The sequence below is a fragment of the Chinchilla lanigera genome, unplaced genomic scaffold (assembly GCF_000276665.1).
Source record: "Chinchilla lanigera isolate Chin_1 unplaced genomic scaffold, ChiLan1.0 scaffold00001, whole genome shotgun sequence".
Lineage (NCBI taxonomy): Eukaryota > Metazoa > Chordata > Mammalia > Rodentia > Chinchillidae > Chinchilla > Chinchilla lanigera.
In genome coordinates, this window is record NW_004955402.1 from 53,285,496 (window position 1) to 53,312,696 (window position 27,201).

General features: G+C 36.0%; 1 protein-coding gene across 1 annotated transcript in view; it reads left to right on the forward strand.

The window, feature by feature from the left end:
• Dok6 (docking protein 6) overlaps positions 1–27,201 on the forward strand; it is a 424,913-nt gene that overhangs the window by 256,185 nt on the left and 141,527 nt on the right. The window contains exons 4-5 of the mRNA XM_005373053.2: positions 5,455–5,574; positions 26,282–26,471. Coding sequence (XP_005373110.1) covers positions 5,455–5,574; positions 26,282–26,471 — 310 coding nt within the window. The remainder of the gene's footprint in view (positions 1–5,454; positions 5,575–26,281; positions 26,472–27,201) is intronic.

Genomic DNA, 27,201 nt, shown 5'->3' on the forward strand with positions numbered 1-27,201 from the left:
TCATCTCAGAGATTTGGGACTTGGACTCTTCAGCAATGCTGCAACTGTTAGGACTTTAGCAACTCTTACAGATGGACTAAATGCCTTTTTCATAAAGGGATGTACATGCCTCTTTGGGGGTCGAAATGTTATGGTTCTAATGTAATAGCATGTCTTTGTATCTGGAAACTGGTTTAAAGAAATGTATCTGGTTGCCAAGTTGACAAGGAGTGGAGTGTTATGGCTGATACATTGTATCAACTTGGGGAGTCTAGAGGTTTGGCTAAGTGACTCAGCAGGAAGCCAGGGTGCTTACTTTGTATACATCCTGAGCCTGTGGAAGAGGAGGGCATGGAGATTATGTGAGAGCTACGCACCCCTTAGGTGGGCGTAGCCTGTTTACAATGTAAGGGAGGGAAAGAAGATGCTTGCCGCCATTCCTCCCCTTTCTGCTCTAGCTGCTTTGCTGTTGGGCTGCCATTACCCTCTTTGTTCTTGTTGCTTTGCTATCCTCTGCCTCAGAGCCAGTCAAGTATGGACTGAAACCTCCACAAACTGTAAGCTAAATAAACCTTACCTTCCTTAATTTTGGACGTTGGGTATTTTGTCTCAGCAAGGAGAGAAAAGTAACCAAGACAACCAGATACAGTGACATGATTTCCATGCAAAACTAGTCTTGTTTTCACCTTTTCATAAAGTAACATGACACTGATGCAGTACTTTCTAAATTCTGTTCTGTGAGTTGGGCTGATAGAGTATATTCTATATGTATGATTTTTTTGCATTTGGTTTTCAAAAATAGCTCATTTTGGATCATTTAACTCTATTGTCATTGTTACAGGGATGAAATTTATCAAAAGCAATAAAGCTTGAATCTAATTATTTTGTCAGTAGGCATTTATTAAGGACTTTTTTATGTGAAGATCTCTTCTGATTTGAAGTTATATATTTATACTGTGCCCTAAATTCTGTAAAGAGGAAACAAAAAGGAACTGAAACCCTGAGAAAAGCCCCCTGTTTGCTAAGGAATTCTGTTTTGAACTGTCCCCCATCATCATTTCTTGCCCATCAATAATCCTACCTGAGGGGCTGGGGATTTAGCTCAGTGGCACAGCGCCTGCCTGGCAAGCACAACGTCATGTGGTACTGGAAAAACAAACAAACAAAAAATAATCCTATCTGCCACATATTTCACCATTTAACTTAATCTGGCTTTGTCAAATGTTTTGTTATTCCCAAACAACTTCCTTTTGAAAATTACTAAACTTTTTCATTTAATCCTGTACATAATGAAAGCATTCCTGGGTTTCTGCTATAGAGAATAAAGAATTTAAACATAGCTGCTTGCTATTGGAAAAAGACATCTTAATGAAACAGTTCTTTTATCATGAAGAGAAAAAATATGAAGTTTAAAGAATATTTTAATGTCTGTAGTTTTCCCCAAAGAAATTTAATTATTGGTATACTATGTGTAGACTAAGAAGTTTGAAAGGTAAAACGAATGACAAAAAGTACAGGTCTGGAGTACTTCCATTTTTATTTAATCTCAGCTTTGAAAGTTTATATATATATTTCAACCAGTATATTTTAAAACACTGGAGCCAGGAGATTCACTGATTTTATATATATATCAGTGATAGAGCAACTGCCTGGTATGTAGTAGGCCTTGTGTTCAATCTCCAACATATATATATATATATATATATATATATATAGAGAGAGAGAGAGAGAGAGAGAGAGAGAGAGATGAAAGATAATTTTGAGACAAGGACTACCTAAATGATAGGACAAAATGAATTAACACTCAATAAAAATAAAAAGACTTCAGTACCTAGAGGCTGCCTAAGGAAGAACAAGTGAAATGCACAGCTGTAATTGTTTGAAAGGTGACTGTCCAAAGCAAATTCAGGAAACCAAAGCACTTTATAATAAAGAACTCAGCTTCTCTGCAGCAAGTATGTGGACTACAAAGGTTCACCCATGTGAGGTGAAGGTTTAGTGCTTCTCTCATTGAACCAAATACTAGCAAACCATGAAAAGGAATGACTAAGTGCCGTTTCTCAATATTTACTGTGTGAACTCAGAGCTCTCCCTGGCTGTTACAAACAAATGTCACTCTCACTGTCCTACAGGCACCTTTCTTTCTCAAACCCTGTCTCTATCCTCCCTGACTTGCTCTACACATTGACACATAGATGCCCACACACAAACTCATGGACACACACATCTAAACACACTGCCATATATACCCACACACATCCAGATAGGCATGCTCACACACACACACACACACACACACACACACACACACACACACACGCTCCCTCCTATGTGCACCATAACCAGCCTGCCTGTGCTGCAGGTCCCTGCTCTGATATCCTCTGCTTGGCTGAGCCTTTTTCATTCAAGCTCAGTTCCTTCCTGGCCAGGCTAGCAGCCTTTGGAGACCACAGACCAAACTCATCTGCCCACCCATTAGATTCTGAGATTACTGAGAGAAGAAATATGCATTTCTCAGGTAGCTGCTTCACACAGTGCTTGTCAGATGCTGACTAAGAGTATATTACATGCCTGTATTTGCTTATCTGAGTAACCAGTTTGAAGATATCAATATGTACTACAAGAACCATTGTTAATTTCCTATCGCCTTGTCTGAAATTCTGTATTGCTTGTATCGTTTTTGTGTTATTTTGTAAATGTCTGTGTGTTTGTTAGTATGTTTTTGCTCTTTTATCTTTAAAGTAAAAGGAACAAACCCTTGATAATTTCTGAATTGCAGAGATCTCTCTCTTGTTCTCTTTCTCTCTTTCTGAAATAGTTCATAGGTCAGTCTTTATGGCGACTGCATGCACTGGTTTTTATTACTGTGGCTATTTTTATGTTACTGCACTACTAAAATGTTGGCACATTTCAGTTCCCAAGGTAACTACAGAAAACATCTCTTCTGGCAGGTGGAAAGCCATGATACCTCACGTTGCTCCGATCGGAAACCTGCTGGCTTCCTGTCCTTACAGAAATCTAGCGTTTAGCTTTAGTTCTGCTTGAAAGAGTCAGCACCCTTTCACAGAAGCCTTTTACTCTGGGTTTCTTTCTTCATCTCAGTAAGCACTAGGACAGAAGAATGCATAGAAAGAAGGAATGAATGATGTATTTCTTCCACCTCACGACAGCACTGACTTACGACTTATGTGCCACACTGGCACCAAGGTGCTTGGCATATTTCACATTTTTATTTTTATCCCAAATTAGCATATTAGATATTTGCATATCCATATGGAGAACTGAAAATAGTAGTAGGTAGAATAAAGTAGATGAGATATTAATTGACTGTGATTTTACTTATGATTTTAAATAGTAAACTCCTCAAAAAATTCAAACCAATAAGAATTAAAAGGAAGAGATATTCATATTATCTCCATTAGCAAAAATTTTAAATTTCTAAATATAGTATAGAGTATATAAATAGGCTTAACCTACAAGATTTTGCTTTGCTGCTAGAAAAGCTTCCAAACTTCTTTGAATTTTATAAATTAAAATGCCTTTATCCAATAAAAATATTTTAAATATATGCTGCTGTTTGCTTCTGCAAAATTTTTCTGTAAGTTTGGAATTCCCTCTGTACAACAAAGAGAGATCTTTCATTTTTGAGAAAACCATGAACCTCAGCAAGCACAGAGTTATTATATTAATGGGCTTCTGTTTACAAAAGGTTATTCCTTGGGTCCTAGGAAATGCCCAAGCAGCCGGTCCCTGGCCTCTGACTTCACTTGAATGAGTCAGGCTTTTGTGAGAATTTGTCTGACTTTTGACTTAAAATAATGTGACTCACATCACTGAGGGGATATTCCCAGAAATAGGCAGACAGTAGTTTGCATAAAGAAAACTGCTCTCCTGATTAGAATGTTGGGGCTATAGTTTCTGTTAGAGTTCTGCTTATGGGGGAATTGTGTGTTGTTTCTGCTTTCTTTTCTAACTGTATCTTATGGTCTTGATAAGTTTAAAAATAGGGGCTGGGGATTTAGCTCAGCGGCAAAAGCGCCTGCCTGGCAAGCGCAAGATCGTGAGTTCGGTTCCCGGTACCGGAGAAAAACCAAAACCAAAAAAAAAAAAAAAGATAAGTCTAAAAATAAATGATAAGGTTGTCTTGACATTGGATTGCTCAAACTTATTTTTGATCCTAAGGCACTGTGACTAAACTCAGGAAGGAAGCAGAGCCCAGGTTTGTTGATGTTGACCATTTAGGAGAGCACTTAGTATTCAGATCCCTGGAGTCATGAAACCTGTCACAGATAACTTGTTATGGGGAGTTTAAAATGCCAAGGGAAAGGCTGGAATGTCATCCAGAGACAGAAAGAAATATGGTGGAAATCTATATTAAACTCTTCTAGTACAGAACGATGCTACATGGAAAAGTCAAAACTTCCTGTGGGCAAGGGTCAATGCAAAAGTTCTGATACAACTTCTGTAAAGTGACACTAGAGCTTACCCCAAAATATTAAACTTCATGCTAAACTCTTTTACAGTTGCATAGTAAAACAGCTAGAAGAACTTATTCCAATTATCATAGTGGTTACCAATGATATGATATAGAATGTACATATAATTCCCACCCCCATCTGCCTCCATACACAGGGGTTTTGGTTAAAGTCTGATTCATTGCTGTGTAGGAACCTAAATACTATAGATACTACAAGATTCTATGTGATGATAAGATGTTCAACTGTATCAAGCAAAGAGAAAATCTTGTAAATATAAAGAAGTGGGGAGGTGATCATAGTAAAAGCAATAATTATCCAATCAGTGTCTTAGAATTGGAATTAAAATGCGTGTCTTTGGATTTAGAGTTTTCCAAAGAGGATGGATTATTTTAAGAACCAACCCCTTTCTAAAAAGAAATGATAGTCCACTTTTTGATGTTGATAAAGGAAATGTGATCATATTTGTGGGGTAATCCATTATCCGTTGAAATTCAGAATGACTCAGAGATCAGATCTTCAGTCCACACAAGTCTAAATCACAGCTAGGGAAACATTCACTTGTTTAATCTAGTCTGATGTTTTTTCAAATAATCACATATTTTTTATTTTATATTTAAAGTTTTTCTAAGTACTTTCAACCCAAGAATTAAATTCATCTAAAATATTTTAAAAGGGAAGCAAATGTTCACTGACTATTACCTTGAGTAAAATAAAGTACAGGGATTATTTAAAACAACTTGCAATGCAATATCAAAAATGAGAAATAATGCTGGGCATTTTATTTTCACCTCCTGAGAGTAGCTGTTGCTTTACTCTTGCCAGTTACTATGAAAAGTGGTTCAAGAATCATTCCCTCTTTCTCTCCCTTGGAGCTTTACTGACTCAGACACATGTTTGCATTCCTTTTGAAACTTATATATGCTTATTGTCTATATAGTATATTAGGTTACATTGTGATATTTTCATACATGCATATAATGCACTTTCTCCTTTTCAGAGCTGGAGGCAGAGGAGTGGTGCAAACACCTCTGCATGGAGTGTCTAGGGACCAGGCTCAACGACATCAGCCTTGGAGAGCCAGACCTCCTGGCTGCAGGAGTGCAACGGGAACAGAATGGTCAGTGCAAACTTGCTTCCCATCAATGAAGAGTGTGGTACTAGCTGTAGAACTGGCAGTAGACAGGACCTCAGAAATGTTTCAGACTAGTCATATTTTTAAAAGAAAGATAAATGATCAACCCAGGTTACTAGGGAACTTTCCCACAACCAGAGAAAATGCTAAGGTATAAGGCGGGTCTCATGACTCCTTGTCTGAAACACTGTCATTTGTTCAAATGAAAATCTAGTAGGTTAAGTCATGGTATATAAGGCTTTTGAATCTATAGCATCCCTATTTTCTCCTTTGAGAGCTGGTTTAGCTTTAGAGTTTATACAACAAATTTGACTTATCAACTTATCGACAGCTTTTGCAGCATTTAGCTTATACAATCAGGGGGAAATAACAGTCGATGAAATCACAGAGTATTCCAAAATTGAGGCTTATGTGATTAGCAGAGTGTTCCTACTACACTGTTCTCTAACTTTGCAGTTAGATACTTCTTTGCAGTTAGATACTTTGCAGTTTTTGATACTTCTTAACAATTTATGCTGCATGTTCTTGATTACCTCTGATGAAAATGAAATAATTCAGTGTGAGGTTTTTAAATTGTATGCAGATAATCATTGATAATCATGAGCTCATTTCTAGCAGTTTTAAAATAATTATCACCATCATCATATGATTTAGTACTCTGATTATAAAAAAGTTTTCAGTATTGCTAGTATTTGATGTCAGTTTGGGAAAAGGTTGAGGGTTGTTTGTTGAACTTGATACTGCTTATGAAAAAGAAATTGTGGAATTATCTGTTGTTTATAAATTAGATAGCACAGAATAAAAGTGCACCGTGGTCATGCTTGATGATTATTGGTTTGTTGATAACAAGCACTACTGTCATGTAGCCCAGGTAAGCACTTTTTTTGTTAGTCAATAAAATGAAAAATCAAGACCTTCCAACTTATTTTTGATCATGAACATACACAGAGGCCAACACTGCCTCCACTTGTAGTGTACACAAAAAAGCCGTGTTGTGCTTCTATTCCCAACTCCTTTTTGCATTCCACTTTTTCTTCGGTGTTTGCTCAGATTTCCATTTCTCTGATTATTTTCTGAGAACTACATTAGGCACAGAATATCCATAACTGTGCTGCATAAAGCCTAGTGCTCATCCACATTTTAAGGAGGAAAAATTCTTACTGCAAAGATTTGTCAAATACTATATAAACCAAATACGAAAAAGCACATAAATTAAGCTTGTGGGTGGGAATATTGTCCATCTTTTCTAGAATAAAGTGTATGCTTTTGTTTTAAAAGTTTAGAATTGTTTATGGTCTCCATCCAAATGATCTTTTGGTGTGATCTTTTTGTACATTATAATTTTGTTTCTGTTTTGATGATATTGTTGATTTGCCTAGACTAGAAAAGGGAATTTTCAGTGTGGACATTCAAGACAAGACAACCATGAAATGAAATGTGAGAGCCACACGAATGGCAAAAGTTTTCCTTTTTTAAAAAAGAAGACACAAATAAAACAAAAATTTTCCTGCAAATACCTGACAACAGACTTGAAATTTTAATATCACCTATTGGATAAATTCTTGTTACATTTATTTCATTTGATAATCCTAACCACACAAAAATATATTTTTAAAAATATATATTTAACAAGTGCATGAGTAATTATTTCACTAGAGAAGGTGGTATTTAGTTCATTTAGATGAGCTCCTAAAGACACATGGTACACTATAAGAAAATTAACAATCTTACTGTAATACACATGCATAGAGACATACATGCACATACACTCACTAAAAGTCTTCAGTATTCAGTATTAAAAGTAAAATTCTTGGAGGGGAAGATCTCTTTTCCTAGGGAATCACCTTCCTCTTGACTCCAAAGATTAAAAATGCAGCTGCTGCTGTGGCCTCACAGAATCAGCACCCCCTTTATTTAAGGTATATCCCTAAGACCAGATAATATATTTGCTCAGTTCTTCTTGCGCCCTTTAAAAATGACTATCTGACTTTTTTAAGTTGTCATTTATACTATCGGAGGGCAACACAAAGGGTAAAGCTCAAGAGAATGCTAAGAATGTCCACCAAGTCTAGCTTATCAATTCTAGTGTGTGTGTGTGTGTATATATATATATATGCACATGGGAGAAAAATTTACACACAGATTGCCACAGGTTCTTACAGGAATTTTTTTCACTTCCTAATGACCAGGCTTCCCCTGATTATATTATAATTCCATTCAAGAGCCCCCCTAATAATTACCAAAGATTATAAAACTTTATGGTCAATGCTAAGATTTGGTTTTAGCTGCTTGGACCCTCTCCTTCAGGTCTTTGATGGTAATGGAGCCAACACTTGTTTCCCAGACACTGTGCATGCTTACCTTAGTCAAAATGTGTAAGGAAGATATTCCTTGTTTTAGCTGGCTAAAATTAAGGTAACATTTCTAAAACTGTCTTTTTATGGATTCTTGATCACTACTCCAGACATTTCATGTGTAAGAAACCTAAAATAAACAAAATCTTTGACATCATGATACATTTTAAGTCATTAATATGCACATATTGAAATAAATCCATTAGGAAAGATTTGTCATTACAGATTCAATTTTTTGTGTGTGAAGGCACTTTGGTTTTAAATTATATAGTGAACCTTTCATCAGAAACTCTATTTTGTTATCTTGTCAATCATGTGCCTGGATTTAGTTTGAACCTTTTCTCCTAAAATGTCAAATATATATGCATACAGAAATATTTAAGAAATTACGCTAGCATGGTTTTCAGTGATCTTGTGGTGTTCCATAATCAAGGAAATTCACACAGTTGGACCTTGGATTGCAGCACTTTTTGACATTCAAAATCATTGCCTCTCTTCTATTTCTCTGACCCTTCAAACAGCTTGGTCTTATTTACTGTGAGGCTAGATGAGAATACATATTGATGTAAATGAATTTTTAAAGGTGAAAGATGTGTGTTTCTGAGATAAAAGTATTTATTGATTAAATTTTTGCCTTAATCATCTTTATCTAGGGATGTCAGTTGTTTTCACATTGACTCAGAATTCCACATGGTGCAGAAGAAAATTAAGCAAATAGAAGCTTAAACACACACACACACACACACACACACACACACACACACTTATTTTTAGACCCTAGACCTCAGATGACACTGTCACAAGAAAGAACATCGTAAGTAGACATTTCAACTTTTAAATTCATAAAATTTCCAGAATCTCTAAGTCTATCCACAGTATTTGAGATTCTACAATGACCTTTGGAAATATCAATGTATGTTACTGTACTCATAGTTATTTATAACACAATAATAACTCTAAAAGAACAGTATATTACTCATTAACAGCAAAAGTGTGCTTTACCAAGAAATAATTCACTTGTAAGGAAATTCAAGCAATTGCAGTTAGAAGGAATCACAGAGAAAATGTTCAGCTTCCTTGTCATGTAAGAGATCTCTACATAAGTAAAGAAAGAAAATATCCCAAAACAAACAGGAAACATAACCTCAAACTGCCACCTGATTTACTCAGCATCAAATCCGAAGGTTTTGTTTTGTCCAAGACCTAGAGGTTCTGCCTGTGATTGGACCAGACTCAGCATAAATTCCTACTTTTATCCTAAAAACATGTATAACATTTCTCTAGAACTATGGAATAGTCTAATGATTCTAAACTCTACCTGATTTGGTACAATAAACATGCTCCCTATATTCAACTCAGATACTTTGAATGTCATTCATGCACTCAATATTCATACATTAAACATATTTGTGGACCTATATATTCAAGATCCAAGCTCAGGAAATGCAGACTTGAACAAAATGTGGTCAGTAGGCCAGATGTTCACAAAATAGTGAGGGACACATACCTTTGGTATATCAAGCAATGCTTTGTAAAATAATGCTGTGTTACCAGTCGCTAAAGAATTCTCAATAGCAAAGAACTATAAGCCTGTCTGTATTGTTCATACATAGGTGTAATGGCTAAAATGTAGCTGATTTATGCTAGATTGTGCTGAAATTAGACCTAAACTACAGGCAGTGTACAGGTGTGTACAAGTGTGCTCAGTAACAAGAGTTTTCTAGGTTCATGATTTTGTCCATAGGTGACCTGCAGTCCACATGATCTATGTAGCATTTCCCAAAGTGCATTCCAGAAAATAATGTTACTCTAGTGACAACAGTGAGGATGTCCTACTCTCTAAAATGAGGGAATCCATCAAGTGAACATCACATGGTGCTCCTAAGGGGTGCACCGAGTGCCCCACTGAAAAAGAAAATCTTGAAGTTCCATTTCTCAGGAACTCTGAATGTTGTCTTAGTTGGAAAGTATGTTTTTATAGAAGTAACCAAGTTAAAATGGGATCATTAGTGTGAATTCTAGCCCAATGTCCTTATAAAGAGGGGACTTTGGGACAGAGACACAGATATGGGAAGAGGATGTGGAGACACATAAGAAGAAACCAGCCATACAAATGGAGCAAAGGTCATCTGCAAGCCAAGGAACATGTGTTCCTTAAAAACACAGTTGGTAGAAATGACAAGGATACTCTTGAGTATCAGAGAGAATGGCTCTGCCATAGTTGACTTTAGACGTTTAGCCTCCAAAACTGTGAGACAATGAGTTTTTATTTTTTAAATTCCCTGGTTTTGGGGACTTTGATACAGTGGATCTGGGAAAGTAATACCAATCCTGTGTGGTGCTTATGATATGCATTACTATGGTAAGGTTCTTGAGAAGTCTTGTCACTTTCTGCACATAAGAGATATTCCTATGCTCTAGAACTTAAGATCCATGAAACGTAATTTCAAAGGCTGATACTATCCACAGGGAAAGCTGAAACGTGGTGTCTGTGAGAGTGACGATCCTGGCAAGAAGACATTAATGGGTACAACACAAAGTCTGCAGTGGGTCATAGTTATTTTGCCCAGCCTTGGATTGCACTCCTTTAATTTCATGAGTTCATTTATATAGATTCTGCATATAATTTTAAAAATACTTTAAAATCACCACTTTTCTCACTTTGTCTTCACTTTATACTAAAGTGGAATAAAAGTCAGTGCCATCTATAATTATGCATCTTCTTTTCAATAGATGCTTCAGAGGAATCAAAGATGTTTTATAGGTCTCCTTGCCACAATTCCAAATCTGAATGATCCACATGTCTAAAATCTCACCATACTGTTACAAATGAGATGCATGCTTGAAGAAATATTTTGAAGTGTCAAAGGATATGTGCTGCTTCATTTGCCATGGGAAAATCCCTTTCACAAATAATAAGAACAAACTATATTTTGAAAACAATCAAAGCTATGTAAAGGAAAAAATCTTTCCAGGGGAATACTTAATCCAGAATTATTCATTTCTCCAAGATATGGAACAGAAGAAGAAAAGAATGAGTTTGAAAAGTTTTACAGAAGGGAAGAAGTAGATGCCTTGCCCTTTCTCTTTCCACTGAAGGTCAGTTGAGGAGTGGCAGATGCTTGTATCTACCCACATAATTTAGAGGTATCCTCAAGAGAAAGCTAAAAGGAAGCTTCCCTATTGATTCAAGACATAGTGCCAAGGTACAAAGCATTTTAATGGAACTTGAGTTGTAAGAAATTAAAGATGGACTCAATTGTCCCAAACTAAGTCTGACTTGAAAGGGATGTCCATGTTTTCTGTGGGTCCAGATTAGACTCTAGATATTATTTGGGAACATGAGTGGATATGGCACAGGAAAGCAAATTAGCAGATACAGGCAGGCAAAGCTGATCAAACAATACAAGCACTAACTGTTCCTTTCAATGAACTAATACAAACTCGTTTTTTTTACACTTATTTTTTTCTGCTGTAGTAAAATAAAATACAGTGTAAAACACAGAGTAGCAAGGTCAAACATGCAGAGTGTTTGACAAAAGTTGCCAAACTAAATTAGTATATCTTTAAACTCTGTTCCCTTTTTACATGCTATGGAGACTTGATAAGATCAATAAAATTCTATGAATTTCTGCTTCCTACTTCATTCACTGAGAATGATACAAGAGTCCTTATAGGGTTATTTTTATGAATGAATAGGCTACAACAGAAAGCACCAAGCACAATGCCAGTATGTCTTGGGTCTTCTGTGAACATCTCAGTGGTAGTCACATCAGTATGTCAACAGGAGAACTCTAGGCTCTCTGGACAGCTAAGGAGTAGGAATATCCAGGCAGTGGGGATTGGATATTAATATTTTAACAGCCTCCATTTATTGTCCTTGTCATTTATGTCTGAAAACTGAGTATAATAGACTGTGAATTATAATTAACTTTTTAAAAAGCTACTACTGATTTTAGAAATGTGTCCACTTTTTGCAGAGTTTTGAAATTCTGGACATAAAATGTACTCATAGTTTGATTATATTATCTTTAAATAAAGTATTTATTCCTATGGAAATGATATCACTTTCTTTAATTCCTTTTTCTTTATGACTTTTTTCTTAGTTTGCATTACCAGAGGTTCACCTATTTGTTCAGTCCTCTGTTTATAGGCCACATTTTTCCCCTCCAAACGTCATAAGTTGAAATCCTAGTTCCCAGCACTTCAGACTGTGAGGGTACTTGGACATAGGACACTTACAGAAGTATTAATGTAAAATGAGATTATGTAGGTGTACCCTAGTCCAATATGACTGGTATTCTCATAGAACAATCAGTTTAGAACACAGATGTAGAGAGGAAAGACCATGAAGATACAAGATCAAGTGAGAGGGAAGAGAGAGAGAGAGACCTAAAAGCCAAGGAAAGAAGCCTCTGAGGAAATCAACTCTGTTGGCATCTTGGTTTTGGAATGCCGATGCCCAGAACTATTAAAAAATTAATGTCCATTGCTTAAGTCATTTGGTCTCTGGTACTTCATTATGGTAACCCTAGCAAATTAACACATTTACATTCTGAATTTTTAAATTTCCATTCATTCACTATTATCACTCATTAGTTGCTCTACAAGTTTGAGTTTACTTGGTAACTCTTTTTCTGTCTCTCAAAATGGATATTTAAGTGACTGATTTTAAACTTCTTACTTTAATATGTTTTGTAAAGCTTTAGATTTTTCTTTGAGCAAGCTTAAGATCATAATACCAACAATGCTATTCCTAAAGTTCAAAATATAATACAAGAAATGTTAAAAATTTGAGGAAATGCAGGGAAAAATTGATCTAAATTTCTCATTTGCCATGCAAGAAAAGTCAAAATATTATCTTTTATCATACCTTTTATGAGTACAATTTTGTATATAATTTATACTTCTAATCTTCACTGAATGAAAATAATTTCAAAATAACAAATGAAACAACTTAGGAACCATATGAAATAAAACAAAGTAATATGTGTAAAGCATTAGTTTTGATAATAAATTTCAAAAAATTATTCTTTTTATTAAAACATAGCTTTGCTCAGATTGTTTTAAAATAAACACCATCCAATGGATTCAAATTATCCAATCTGATTTAAGAAGATAAAGAAAATCTAAAGAGCCATATAATCATTAATGGAATTTAAATTGTCATTCAACTTCTCTTACACAAACTCCAGTTTCATATAGCTTCATTCTTGAATTATATCAAATATTTAAAGTAGAAATAGTACCAACACTATACAAAACATTGCTGAACACAGGGGAGAATCATTTTATAGTTTCACTGGGTCACTAACCCCGATGCCAAAACCAGACAAAGTCTATACAAGTAAAGATACTATAGGCAGACATCTTTCATGAATACATGCCCCAAATCTTTCAAAACTATTGCAAATTAAATGAAATGTTATATTTAAAAGTGCAAAATGCATCCTGTTCAATTTTGGCAAATCACAGTTGTGCCAAAAATCCCACAAATGTTTGATTGTATTAATAAATTAACAGATAAAGGGAGAAAATTATAAAATCATTGTAAATTATCTGTAAAAGACATTTGGTGAAATACGACGTTCACTTATGAAAACATCTCTCAAAAACTTAGAAATAGAAGAGGACTTCCTGAAACTAATGCAGGACAGCAGTACAATTCTTACAGGAAGATCATTCTTATCCGTAAAATCTTGAATGCTTTCCCCAGAACACTGGAAGTAGTACAACTAGAAAAAAAGTAAAATCATAAAAACTGGTAAAGAAGAGTAATAGAGACTTGTATACCAGAAAAATATTAAAGTTCTTCCCGAAAGCAAATACAAATAATAAATGAATTTCTTGTTACCACAGCAACCAATGTTGATATTAAAAATTACATGTACATACATATTGTATTTTCATATACACAACAAACACAGAATTAAATATTAAAATGTCATTTACTAAACCATCACATACTTAGGAAATAAATGGCAAATGGTGCACCAGACCTGTATTAATCAGCTTCCTCTTTGCTGGGACCCAGTACCTGACACCCACAATTTAAAAGAGAGGATTAATTTGGCTCTTGTTTCATGAATTCAGTCCTTTGTTGTCCTGCTCTAAGGCGGAAACACCATGTTGGGAAGGCATGGCAGATGAAAGCTGTTCACCTCCAGGCAACTAGGAAGCAAAGAGGAAAGGAAAGAGTCAGGAAGGAAACTTCCAATCCCAGCGCCTTTGGTCTACCTCTGAAAGACACAGTCAGCCATGACTTCATTAATGGATTCATGCTCTGATGAAGTATCATCTCCAAGATCCAAGCACCCTTCCAAAGTCCCACCTCTGAACATAGGAGACTGTTGGGAGGCATTCTGGATCTAAACCTTGAAAAGACCTCCACAGAAAACTAAAAGATCTCACTAAATGAACCATTAAACTGTATTCTCGATTGGAATGCTAATTTTGGTAAGGTATCAACTCTTCCCAAATTAAGATTTGGGAGATTCAGCATCCAAACTCCATAAAAGTCCCGAAAGCCAGGCATCATTCTAAGAGCATGGAAAGCTCCTTTCCAATGCATTTAGAAGGTAAAGGACCATCACTAGCTAAACAATCTGGAAAAGGAAGAACAAAGTTGATATGAGAACATGTTTAGGACTTTCTCTGCCAGTGGCAGTAATCAAGACAAAGGATAACAAAGAGATCAGTAGAACAGAACATAGAGAAGAAATAGCGTCACATACTTGGGCAAATAACTTTGCCAAAAACAACAATGCCATTTTTCATAAGCTTCTTAGTCATTTAGAGAAGAAACAGTCAAACTTTTTAAATAAATCGTCCTAAAATGCCTCTATATTTGGATGGAAGATAATGACCCAGAGTCCCTATTCACAGCATACTCAAACATCAATTTAAGACAGATGGAACTACAGGATATACAAAATTTCTTATATTAAACACTGGAAGCAGAAATTATAAAGAGAAATAAATTCAGATTCACAAAATTCAAACTTACACTCACCCAAAAGCACCATGCAAAACTTTAAAGTGAAGAAAACAAAAGAGAGAGATACCAATGCCACAACTTAGTGGTGTGCTGACGCTGGCTGCTACCAGCTCATGAGAGCCTGCTGCAATAGGTGAAACATAACCTGCAGTTATCAAAATCAGATCAGCGCTTGCTTCTGAGAGTGCAGGCTGCTAGAAAGTGACAGCAGGGGACTTCTTTGATGACCAAATGCCCTGTGTCTTGATGTACATTTTCTAAAACTAAAAGAAAACTAAATATAAGATATCAACATTTCCCTTATATCTTATTGCATAGTTTAGTCTTTCAATTCCAAAGGAAAAAATATTTCCCCCTGCATACTTAAGTAACACAAACAAAACATAATGAAACCCTGAGATGAAATATTTTTGTGAACACAAATTCCACAAACCATAAGGAAAATAGTAATATAATTTTCTCATGAATCTGGGGGAAAACATTTAAATGATTCCCTCTTTAATATTTTGAGTTTGTATTGGTAAGGAATTTCTGGAAAGCAATTTGGCTATGTATTATACTTTAAAAAAATTGTAAGATTAGCCCAGTGATTCAGATTATAATATCTAATGTATGTAATAATCAAGGACATTAATAACTGTCCAAGATGTATATAGAAGAATATAATAAACCCTACTAATCAGTACAAAATAAGTAAAGGAATATGCAACACATAAGGTTAAATAACTTATACTCAGTATAATAACAATTGTGTGTGAATATGTTTATATATTAAGGTACACTGTTAAATGGACTATCTCAATAAAGAATAACAGCAGATGAATTTTTACTTTTAAATAATTTTTCATAGCTACTTCAATGAGCATGATTTACTTGGAAATGTAGATAAAATGCAGTCAACAGTCAATTTTTGTAAAGAAAAAAAAAAGAAATTGCTAGGGGATTAAAAGATGCTGAGGATTTTTAAGTGCTGCTAATTATTCAAGAAATGCAAGTGTTCCAATTCACAGTGGCCATGTGCTTTGAGCAGATGGCACCTGGCAACTGAATTTATTGCCACATAATCATAAAATAAATTCTGTCAAATTTTCAGTTTAGGTGGAAATAGAGTCACAGTTTCTGAAGAGTTCCACAAATTTTGACAAGTATAAATCATGCCTTGTTTCACTGGTGGTTTAATTGCATTATACAGATCTCAGGATGTGGCTCAGCATGCAAGCACCTGCTTCCTCCGTGTCACTAAATTTCTGTAGGTTCTGGAGTTGAAGAGTGACCCCTCTAGTTCCCCTGGGGTGATAGAACTTCAGAAATAAGAATACGCGGAACAGCATCTTCTTGTAATGGCTCACCATCTTCTGTATAATATTGGCTCTATTTCACTCCTTTAACATTTTGTGTAATTATTAACAGTAAAGCTATCGTATCCAATGGTGGGGTAGGGGGAATAGATCCCAAATTGAGATGGATATTTAGTAATAAATCCCCAGTCTAGGTTCAGTATTTTGAATAGCAGATTCCTGTGGGTTTATTCATCAATACTTCATACTAGACCAGTGTCTCCAATCTCTTGCCTGGGTAATATTTTGTAAACAGTTTTTTGTTGTTGTTGTTTGTATTCTTACTAAGATTTCACGTTTTCAGTTGTTACGTGACAATTATTAAATGAAGTGTACAGAATGAGACTCTTGTCTCAAAGGTGTCCTGTGGCCCCAGAGATGCGGATAACGGATGAAGACACTAGGAAAGTCTTTGAAATAGGCTGGAGGATTAAAGAGTGTGTGAGAGTCTTTCACAGAAGTGTCTCAGTAAATTTTCCACTGCTGGGACAAAATATGTAGGACTCCCAGCTTAAAAGAGGTGAGGTTTATGTAGGCTCATATGTACAGTCCTGCATCACCTGCCTCCAAGGCAGCATTGTAGAAGGGCCTGGGCAGAAGACAGCTGCTCCTGCCATGTCTGCAGAGCAGCAGAGGGAATGAGGGGTGGAGTGAGGGAGAGCTGGGAACAAGAATGTACCCTTCCATCTCACAGTTCCAGTGGCTGTCTCCATCCAGGCCCCTAAGAGCAAGTCAGCTATAATGACTCCCTTATCCAGTTACCCTCCACATACATGAGAATTGGCGAGGGGGTGGTATTTTAGACCTACACCACAACAAAGAAGAGCAGAAAGGAGGACATTTACCACCACCACCCCCACTCTGAATAAGAGATGGAGCAAGGGAAGAACTTAGAGAATTTTGGTTGTTTGTCAGAATAGATGACTGACTCCTCACCTCACCGTGCAGCCCAAACTGTAGAGTGCTGCAGCGCTGCCCAGATGGGTACAAGACCAGTGCACAAGAGAACTTCGGGGAGAACCTGAGTTTGGAGACACAGACGTTTCTGTTGTCACCATGATAAATCTGAGTTCAGGAAGCAAATGGAGGTTGATGTTTTTCATGAAAGCCAAACACACAGATGCCAGTCAGCATCTAGACAAGACGTACTTCCACAACTGCTGGGACAGCAACAAATGAGTTTTTCTATGACTAGGTGAATGCCTTCAAGTTAGCTGAGCTTGAGTTATCCTGAAAAGATCTACACTAGGACAACTACCTGCCTGGAGTCTCCAGCAGGTACGATACAGGTACAGAGCAGAAAATAAGAGCTCAGGAGTATCGGGTCTACACATAATGTGACACTTCTCTTCAGGAGACAGGACAATGTATGGGTCTGGGCATTTGAAATTACTTTAAGGAACATTCTGTACATCTCAAAAGAGATGGTCCGTATTTGAATGCCAGCCCTGCCATTAGGAATTCAACAAATAAAAAGGAACTTCTCATAGTACCAGCTAATTGAAAGGGATCTTGCCCCTCTTGTTTTTGTCCTTCTCACCTTGAAGAAGCCAAAAGCAAAAGGTAGGGAAGTTGTAGAGGAAGCGAGGTGAAGAGCACATGAGAAAGGATATTCACTGCTGAATCCTGAGTGATGGATCTGATCTGGAGAAGTGGATAATTCATTTTGAATGAGACAGTAAAAGTCTAAAGCATACCAGTGAACTTATCTGCAACACAAAGACCATAAAATCCTCACGACTAGTAATAAAATTAATTCTCTGAGGTCTTCAGGAGATGTCATCAGGAGAAACAGAAAACTTGATAGTTGTTACAGAGCATTGTGGCCAAAACATAAGCCATTATCCTAAATTACAACCTACTAAGCCTCGTGGCTCTTTTATGAACTCACAACAGAAAAAAAAAAGTAGCTTATTAACATTATTCATGAATATTGAGTTTTCAGAACTGATATTTTTAAAAAAATTATTTGAATTATCTTACCATCAATAATCTCAGTAAAATATTTAAAGTTATTTTGACTAGATAAGTGAGTTTTACTGTACTTTGTGGAATCACAGGCTAATGTAAATAACTAAGTGAAATTCAGAAATATAAATAAAGCATCCAGTTACATACATTAATTGCTGATAATTTCATAGATCATTTACATATGTATCTATACATGTGTATATATAATTTTATTCATGTTATTTAACTTTATAATGTCTACATATTTTAATCAATAAATATTAGCAAATGTTTAAGCCCTTTCATTGCAGAAAAGCCAGATAATGAGGCAGGATAGAAGATATTTGAAAATTTTGTTATGTGGGACTTTTACTTTTGAGCAATAGATTCTAAGAGTGAACAGGTTCATTGTTGCCCACCTAACTAAACTTGTTATTAGATTTAACCCATTTGTGTGGAAGATTTGATATTTCTGGATGTCTGGGCTTCCAAATGTTTAAATACAATACTTTGTCTCAGTGACTTTCTCATCACTGAGACAAAATGCCTGACATTCACAACTGAGAGGAGAAGAGATGTACTTTGGCTCACAGATTTAGAAGGTACAGTCCATAGTTGGCTCGATCCAAGACAGGAAAAGCATGGTGGGAGGGTCTGGAGGAGGAAAGCCGCTTAGAGCACGGAGGCCAGGAAGCAGAGACAGAAGAGAGGAGCCGGGAAGGGAGAGTTACCCTTCCAGGTCACACTCATAGTGACACACCTAGACTGACTGAATCCCACCTACTAACAGCACTGAACTTACCCTATGATCTGATCACCTTTCAAAGGCCCTGCCTTGGAGCACATGAGAATTTGTGGGGACACTAGATCTGAACAAGATCCTATTTCATTTCATGTTTCTTCACTTTCCCTTGACCTGACCTTCAACCCTAAGAATTCTAAAGTAGAGGAAAATGCTGTAGAGTAAACAATTTTAGGCGTGCAGCTAAAACAAAAAGGGTCCTTCTGTGAAAAAGGTTGCTATCCAATAAATACCAAATTTATTTTAATTAAGCAAATTACAAAAGATGCATTTAATGTTCATACAGTCTCAGGCACTTTATGTTTGCTACATGTTAAATGCATGAAATTAATATACAAATTCCAAAAGCCTACTTTTGAAGCTGTTATTTATCACAAAGAAAATTTAGCATGCACGTGTGTCTGTTACCCATATGTTTCCCCTTTAAAAACAGTTTTCTATCTCTTCTCTTATAAAATGGAAATGATCAAGAAACTGTTTAGAGAACTCATCATTCCTACTTTTTGCTTGGTTTTTCCCCTCACTGGATGGTGTGTTCCTTCATGTCTGAACCTCCGTCTCTGTTCCCTTGCTTCTTATGTGCTCCACTTGCCTTCTACCCAGCAGACTGAGACTGCAGTTAAATGTGGATTCGTTCTTATCTAAAACTATACCTATTTAAGAACTCACCAGGTGAGGAAGGAGGGTTGCTGTCTTTCTCTGGACCAGTGACCAGTTCTGCACACACTACCTGGGTCTCATTGACTGGGCAGTTTTCCTGAGCAGCTGACCTTTTTTGCCAGATTTTCATCTATTCAGTTTGATTAAGCTTGTCTTTGAAATAATCTCTAGACCAGTGATGGTGAACTTTTAAAGCTTTCAAAAATAACAACCAGCAACCTCTGTCATGTGTGCCATAGGCTCACCACCACTGCTCTAGGACTTTCTGCAGGTGGGGATCTGACCTCAGTATCTCAAGCATTTTTAAGAAATGGTTTATTCTTTTGTCACTCTTAACCCAGCCTAATTTGCAATCAATACTGGTATATATCTTAATTGTTCAAAACACATAAGTAACTATTCAATCTTCTTTATTGCTTTGAGCATTTAAAGTCAAATTGCATTTTCTCATACCTCAGCTGGTATGGGATCTGAATTTTATCAAAATATAAATGTAGAAGCAATTCATTTGGGAATTTTAGACTGTATATATAGAAATGCTATATGTATAGCATTTCTGGGTTATACATACAATGTATAATACTATAATACGACATTTGTTTTACATTACTTTTTGTATAGTTTAATCTGACATTTGTTTTACATCACTTTTCATTTTGCATCACTTTTTTCCAAAATATATTTCTTCCTACATTTATCAGATTTTACAAAATTAGTATAATTTTTGTTCATTTTTTTCAGGATATTATTATCCCTACTTGGATAAGGAGTTTCCTTTCCAATTCTTTTAGGCACTTAGAAATGATCATATAGTTTTTTAATAGTGTTTTTGTTATTACTGTTAATCAATTATTGATCATATCAAAAGAGAATATGTGTGTAATATACATATCTTGGTGAATTATAAGCAATCTTCTTCTATATACCTCTTTTCTTTTCATGTCCTTTTTTGTTTAAGTCATTGGTAGAAATTCTTCCTAAATCAGGAACTAGTCTGTTGAGGTGGCACTAAGTTATGCAAACCACTAGAGAATACTTTTGGAAAAGAGGGGCTGGTTTCTAGTAAAATCTGGCGTCACTTCCCAGCGGCACTGGTTTCCCTAATATTACCACATCCCTGGCCACATTTTGACAAGTTTCAGAAAGCAGAAGTTCTTAAAGTGTGGTCCACAGAACAGCAACCTCATGATCTCTTGGGTAAAAATAGAAATATGAATTCTGACTCCAAACCAGAAGGATACCAGTATATTAGAGGCAAAAAGGAAGAATGGAACCCAACAATCTGTTTTTATACCATTCTTGCAGGTAATTTTGGTTTTTTGTTTGTTTGTCTGTTTGTTTTATTTTAAAAATAAAAGGAGGAAAATATTAACAGACAGACAACATTTTACAAAATAGCAAAGGAACAGTACCGACAGTACGGAGTTACAAAGAAAGTGGTAGGGAATTAACAATGCTTGTTGTATTACATATTGATATCTTCAAAGTGGTTTCTCATGAAAACAGATATAGACATGCAATGCTGATCAACCAAGGACTCACTGACAGTTTCTTTCAACAAAGAAATACAAGACAGTAGAACAGCCATGCTGACTATCCTCCCTATACATACATATAAAATTTCCCCTTCTTTCCCTTCTCTTTTCCACATCCCAGTTGCCCTTTAACCTTGAGTGCTTTCCTATCAATTCACAATGTTTATCATATCTCCTGGTTTAAATTAACTCTTTCAGGTTTTACACTAGTGAAAACAATGCGGTGCTTGCACATGTATGTTTGATTTATTTCACTTATGAGTATGGTCTCTAGTTGTGACCATTTACCTATAAAAGCCTCGAGTTTATCTTTCTTTACAGCTGAGTAATATTCCATTATATGAAAGTACCACAATTTTCTTATCCATTCCTCGGTGGATGGACATTTGGGTTGCTTCCACATTTTAGCAATTACAGATTGTGCTGCTATGAACATAGGTGCACATACATCACTGTGATATGATGTTTTTAGATCTTCTGGGAAAATACCCAACAGGGGCATAGCTGGGTTGAATGGGACCTCTAGACCTAGTTATCGGAGGAATCTCCAAACTGATTTCCACAGTGGTTTCACCAGTCTGCATTCCCACCAGCAGTGGAGAAGGGTTCCTATTTCTCCACAGCCTCGCCAGCATTTGTTCTTGGTTGATTTATTAATGCTAGCCATTCTTACTGGGGTAAGGTGGAATCTCAGTGTTGTTTTAATTTGCATTTCTTGAATGACTAATGATGTTGAACATTTTCTCATATATTTATTTGCCATTTGTATCTCCTTGTCTGAGAAGTGTGTATTCATCTCCGCTGCCCATTTTTGGATTGGGTCTTTGAATTTGGAGGGGCTGATATTTTTTAATTCTTTCTATGTTCTAGATAGAAGCCCTTTGTCCGAGGGGCAATCAGCTAAAATTTTTTCCAAGTTTGTGGGTTTTCTTTTGACTCTGCTGGTGATTTCTTTAGATGTGCAGAAACTTTTCAGTAGGATGAGATCCCAGTTGTTGATTCTTTCAAGTGCTTGCAGGTAATTTTGATACATACTAAAATCTGAACGTCAGTACTGAAAGCAACAAATACCCAAAATACATTCTTAAATTTAAAAAGGGACATGCTAGGAAGAGGGGAGGGTTAGCAACTGGAAGACAGCAAAGGAGGGGGAGAAAGGGAAGGAAACCAGAGGGCAGAGTGGGGCACAGGTGTGCTCACTGTGGAAATGTCACAGTGAAAGTCATTGCTGTGTATAATTAGTACATGCTAATAAAAAGTGACATGATTAGTTTTTAAATTCCTCCCTGATAGACTTTGCTACAAAGGTGAACATTTTAAAAATCATTTTGATGGAGCCCACTTTCACTGCTCTGAATTGAAATGGTCTTTCCAATAAACACTAATAAAGTTTCATGAAACAATGTGTTTGTGTCATGAAAGAAATAAAATGTTCACAGCAAAGGCAGAGCGCTTCCTTCCTCATGGCGGAGTCTGGTAGAGCATAGGTACGTAAGTTGATATGCTGCCATCTGCTTTATGTGCCTACATTTTCTTCTGGGTTATGTTAGCACACTTTTTAATTGAATCTCAAGTCCTTGGAAATTAGCTATTAAGGCATAATGGATTTTGAATTTTTGAAAATTGAAAATAATACTTCTTAGAATAATTCCTTTCAAAAGCTACAAGAAATAGTGTCGAAAAGAAGAGAGCAGCACCTTTAACCATAACAAAAGGGAATTACCTTAAAGTGCTAGGTTCAAAATTGCTCTAAAAAAGAGAAAGCGGAAGGCAAGCCAGAGGGAAGATTGCCCATGGGTAAAAATCACCAGCATTGTGTTGCCTCAGCTGGCCTGCAAAGACTCCTACAGGGCAAGTTACCCAATCACTTTTTATTTGTTTGTAAATGTGCCTACATGACTTTCTGTCAAGTACCCTGTATCCCGGGAATCTTATTAGGTTCAGTTACTCATTATTTTAAAGCTTTCTGCAGTATTCAGTATAATCTTTCCACTCTATTCCTTGTTCATTATTGCTTGGTTTTATCTGCCAACATCCAAGTGTTTTATGGTTTAGACCTAGAATGTCCCCCAAAAGTCTCATGAGTTCACAAGCGGGTGTTTTGGGAAGTGATTAATCAGTATGAGATCAATATACTCATCAGTGGATTAATCTGTTGATGAGTTTGTGACTAAAGGTGCTGTTGGCAGGAAGGACCTGGTTGGAAGAGATGTGTCCCCAGAGATGTGCCTGTGGAAGGTTCAGACCCACCCCAGCTCCTCTGTCTCCCCATTTCTGATTGCCATGAATGAGCATCTTTCCTCTGCCATGCCTTTCTGCCATGCCAATTTTTGCATTTGAGCCAATCAGCTGTAGAATGAATACTAAAAATCTTGAACCAAAATAAACCTATCTTCCTTTACATCATCCCGTTGATGGAAGGGTAACAAATAGAAGCACATAAACATTTCAATAAAAAGGTAATAAATAATTCTGATAGGTTCTTTATTTTTTCTAATATTTTATGTACCATGCATTTGAAGGACACTTAATATCAGGATATTTTGAAAGATTTTTTTTTACATGTTCTATTTTTCTCCAATATCAGAATCTTGGCGTGATTAACATGGTAAATACAGCAGCAAAAAGAATATGATTGATTAAATAAATATGTGTGTGTGTGTGCACATAAAAACTTGGAAGAGGTATTATTTCTTGGCATTTTTTGGTTATCTTCAGACTTGAATTGATGGAAAAGAAAACTGTACAGGAAAGGTATTATTTTAGCTACTTTCTCTTGCTAGGACAAAATATTCAACACTTGTAAGTTACAGGAGGAAAGGTTTATTATCGCTCATAGTTTGTAGAGGCTTCAGTCCATAGTCATCTGGCTCCAGTGCAGGGCAACATGGCAGAGGCATGGCATGGCAGAAGACAAACAGTCCTTGGCAGGGCAACCAGCAAGCAGTAGGAAATCATACTCTCCCAGACCATGCCCACAGTGACCCACCTCTTCCCACCAGGCTTCCACTCCCAATGTCACACCCAGGGATAAACCACAAGTGGACTAATCCAGTGTCATGCGCTCATGATCCCATTACCTCACAAAAGTCCAACCTGTGAGTGCATGAGGCTTTGCAGAGATGTCTATATTAAGCCTTAACAAGAATTTTTCCTATGCATAATACATGCCATTGAAATAGGATTAATTCCAAATGTAGAAGCTGATCAAAGCAGGTCTTGATCAAGCAGAAGATTGATATTCAGGCATCATCTACATTCCTGAGGCAACTTGTCACTGTGTTCAAATTTCATTTATACACTTACATGAGATCGTGTCCCTTTGTTTTATTAGTTATACTCACATTTGATTGGGCATTAGAATAGCAATGTGAATAATTTATTTAGTACTATGTGTTAATATTTGGTTGCATGCAGGAATTTTAAGATCTGTCTAATGAGTATATATTTAGGCCTTTCCATCACGTAGAAGAGTATTCATTTTTGTTTTTCATTTATTAAATAGATCTCCATTTGTCATTTCCTTAGGAAATGAACACAAACTACATATGTGTATCAACTTCATGGGTCAATACTCTAAGTAAACATTAAATCATTGGATTATCTTTTATTCAAAATATCCAGACAGATGACTATAAATATTAGTCACATGGCCACTAAATTTTAAGCTACTATACTTAAATTGATTCATTTCAAATCTGATCTTTTGTTTTACATCAGAGAATTCTGATTCAATAAAATACTTTCCAGACAAAAGACTCTTTCTATGTCTCTATACAGTTCAGGCAATTCCATCTGAGTGCCAGCAAACATTCAGCATTTAAGATTGTGGCATTATGATGGATAGTAGTGCATTCCTTAATATATCAACCCTTTTCCAACTGTGGTTATATTATTGTGCTTCTCAAAATAATTAATTCAACACCAGTGCCTCTGAAACACTCTTCACAATTAAATTGTAATTCACAGAGATCTATCTGCCAGTAACTCTTAAACTTTTTGTTATCATGATGTCATTCTTCATCATTCCTCAATTTTGCACCCCATATTTATCAAGGCATATATTTATTTTACTGATACAGTTAACCAATATTTATTGATCACTTGCTATTAACCAAATTTATGTTGCTGGCATTTAGCACACTTTTTAGGATACTCTGTAGGGCATGGCAAGTTCTTTACTTCCTGGAAGTTACAAACTAGCCTTCTTTCTTTTATTTTCAAAATAAAGTGCAGTAATGCATTTAAATAGGAACCAGGGGCTGAAGAACTTTTGCAATAGCCTTTGAGGTACATAGAAAGTTATACAACAAAGTTTAGAATCATGGTCTAATTGAATTTTCATCTATAAAATATCCAGCAATGAAATAAGTTACGTACATTTATTTTGCTTATCTGGGTAATGTCTTAAATTCTACAGAAAGCCGTAATGATTATCTAAAACGAGCGTATGCTGAATTGGACCATGACTACAATTTGTGCTTAAGTAGCTAGGAAGTCAGTCTGATTGTGCATTAAACACTTCATGTCACAAAGGTGAAACTGAGTCAGTTTTTGCTTAAAAAGAATAAATATCCAATTAGATTCTCTGAAGAAGCAAAGAGTAAACACCACTTGGTAGACTCCACTTGGCTTTTACCCTTGTTTTTCCACTGCAGAATTTAAGCACTTAATTCCTTTTTAGAGAATGCATGCAATGAGAAGTTACAGAATGAGTGTGCTGAGTGACATAATGATTAATTGGAGTGAAGAGAGAGGGAGAGGAGGGCAGGTGAAGAAAACATTTAACATGTGCTATGTACACGTATCAACTTTCCATGATGAATGTAGTCATTATGTAGTGTAAACATGTAATAATAAAATGTTTTAAACAAAATAATGAACTTCTTTTGTCATACACTAAACAGAAGGAAGTAGTGTTTTGCAATGTATATCGGGACCACTAAGGGTTGTACCACATTTTCTGAAATCTGTAGGCATATAGATTTGCACGGCACTGCTGAAAACACTGTCACGCTTCTCTTCACTTAGTTTTTTCCTGCTTCATTTCTTTGCAGAGCGATTCAATGTTTATCTCATGCCTACACCAAATCTGGATATTTATGGTGAATGCACAATGCAGATCACGCACGAGAATATCTATCTCTGGGATATCCACAATGCCAAGGTCAAGTTGGTGATGTGGCCCCTCAGCTCCCTAAGGAGATACGGCCGGGACTCAACATGGTTCACCTTTGAGTCTGGAAGGTAAGCGCTAATGCAGGGACCACACTCCAGAGGCATGGAACGCACTCCAGAGAGGAAAATCCTGCTCTAACTTGCTAGGGGTGCGCTTTATTTTTATAAAGATTAGAAGTTAACAAATACAAATTTTCTTCAGATTCTTAGTGATAAAATGAAAGAAAAATGTACTAATTCTATGACAGATTAGTCACCTCATTCAAAATAAATTTTAATCTGTTACACTAGCATCAAATTATTTTAGTAATGCAGTGTAACTTACAGTAGTATTATAATACTGGTTTTTGACTTATGCTCATACAAGAAGATTCACATAAAAGTTAATATGTCCTTCTTTGCATTATTTTTGTGAATTCATATATGAAAGCAACCTTAGGGTGTTTTTATAAAATTAAGTATCACTTTTGAGGATTGTAGTAAGTTATGCCACTCATTCATCCAGATGTTTATGCTAATGACATTAGTAATTAAATATAATACCAAAGCAGAATGAAGAAATATTGGCATATCATAATTTATGAAATGTGTAGCTGTGACTTTAAACCTAGTATGTCAAGGCAAATATGTTGGTTTCTCCATCACACCATATGGTTGGAATCTATAAATGTTTAAAATGAGTGCTTAATTCACAATCATTATTCATAGATAGACATGGATTTAAACTTGAGCTACATGCAACAAAATCAATTTTTTTTACTATAACTCCTTTGTGATATCGTTGTCTGGCACCCAAGAT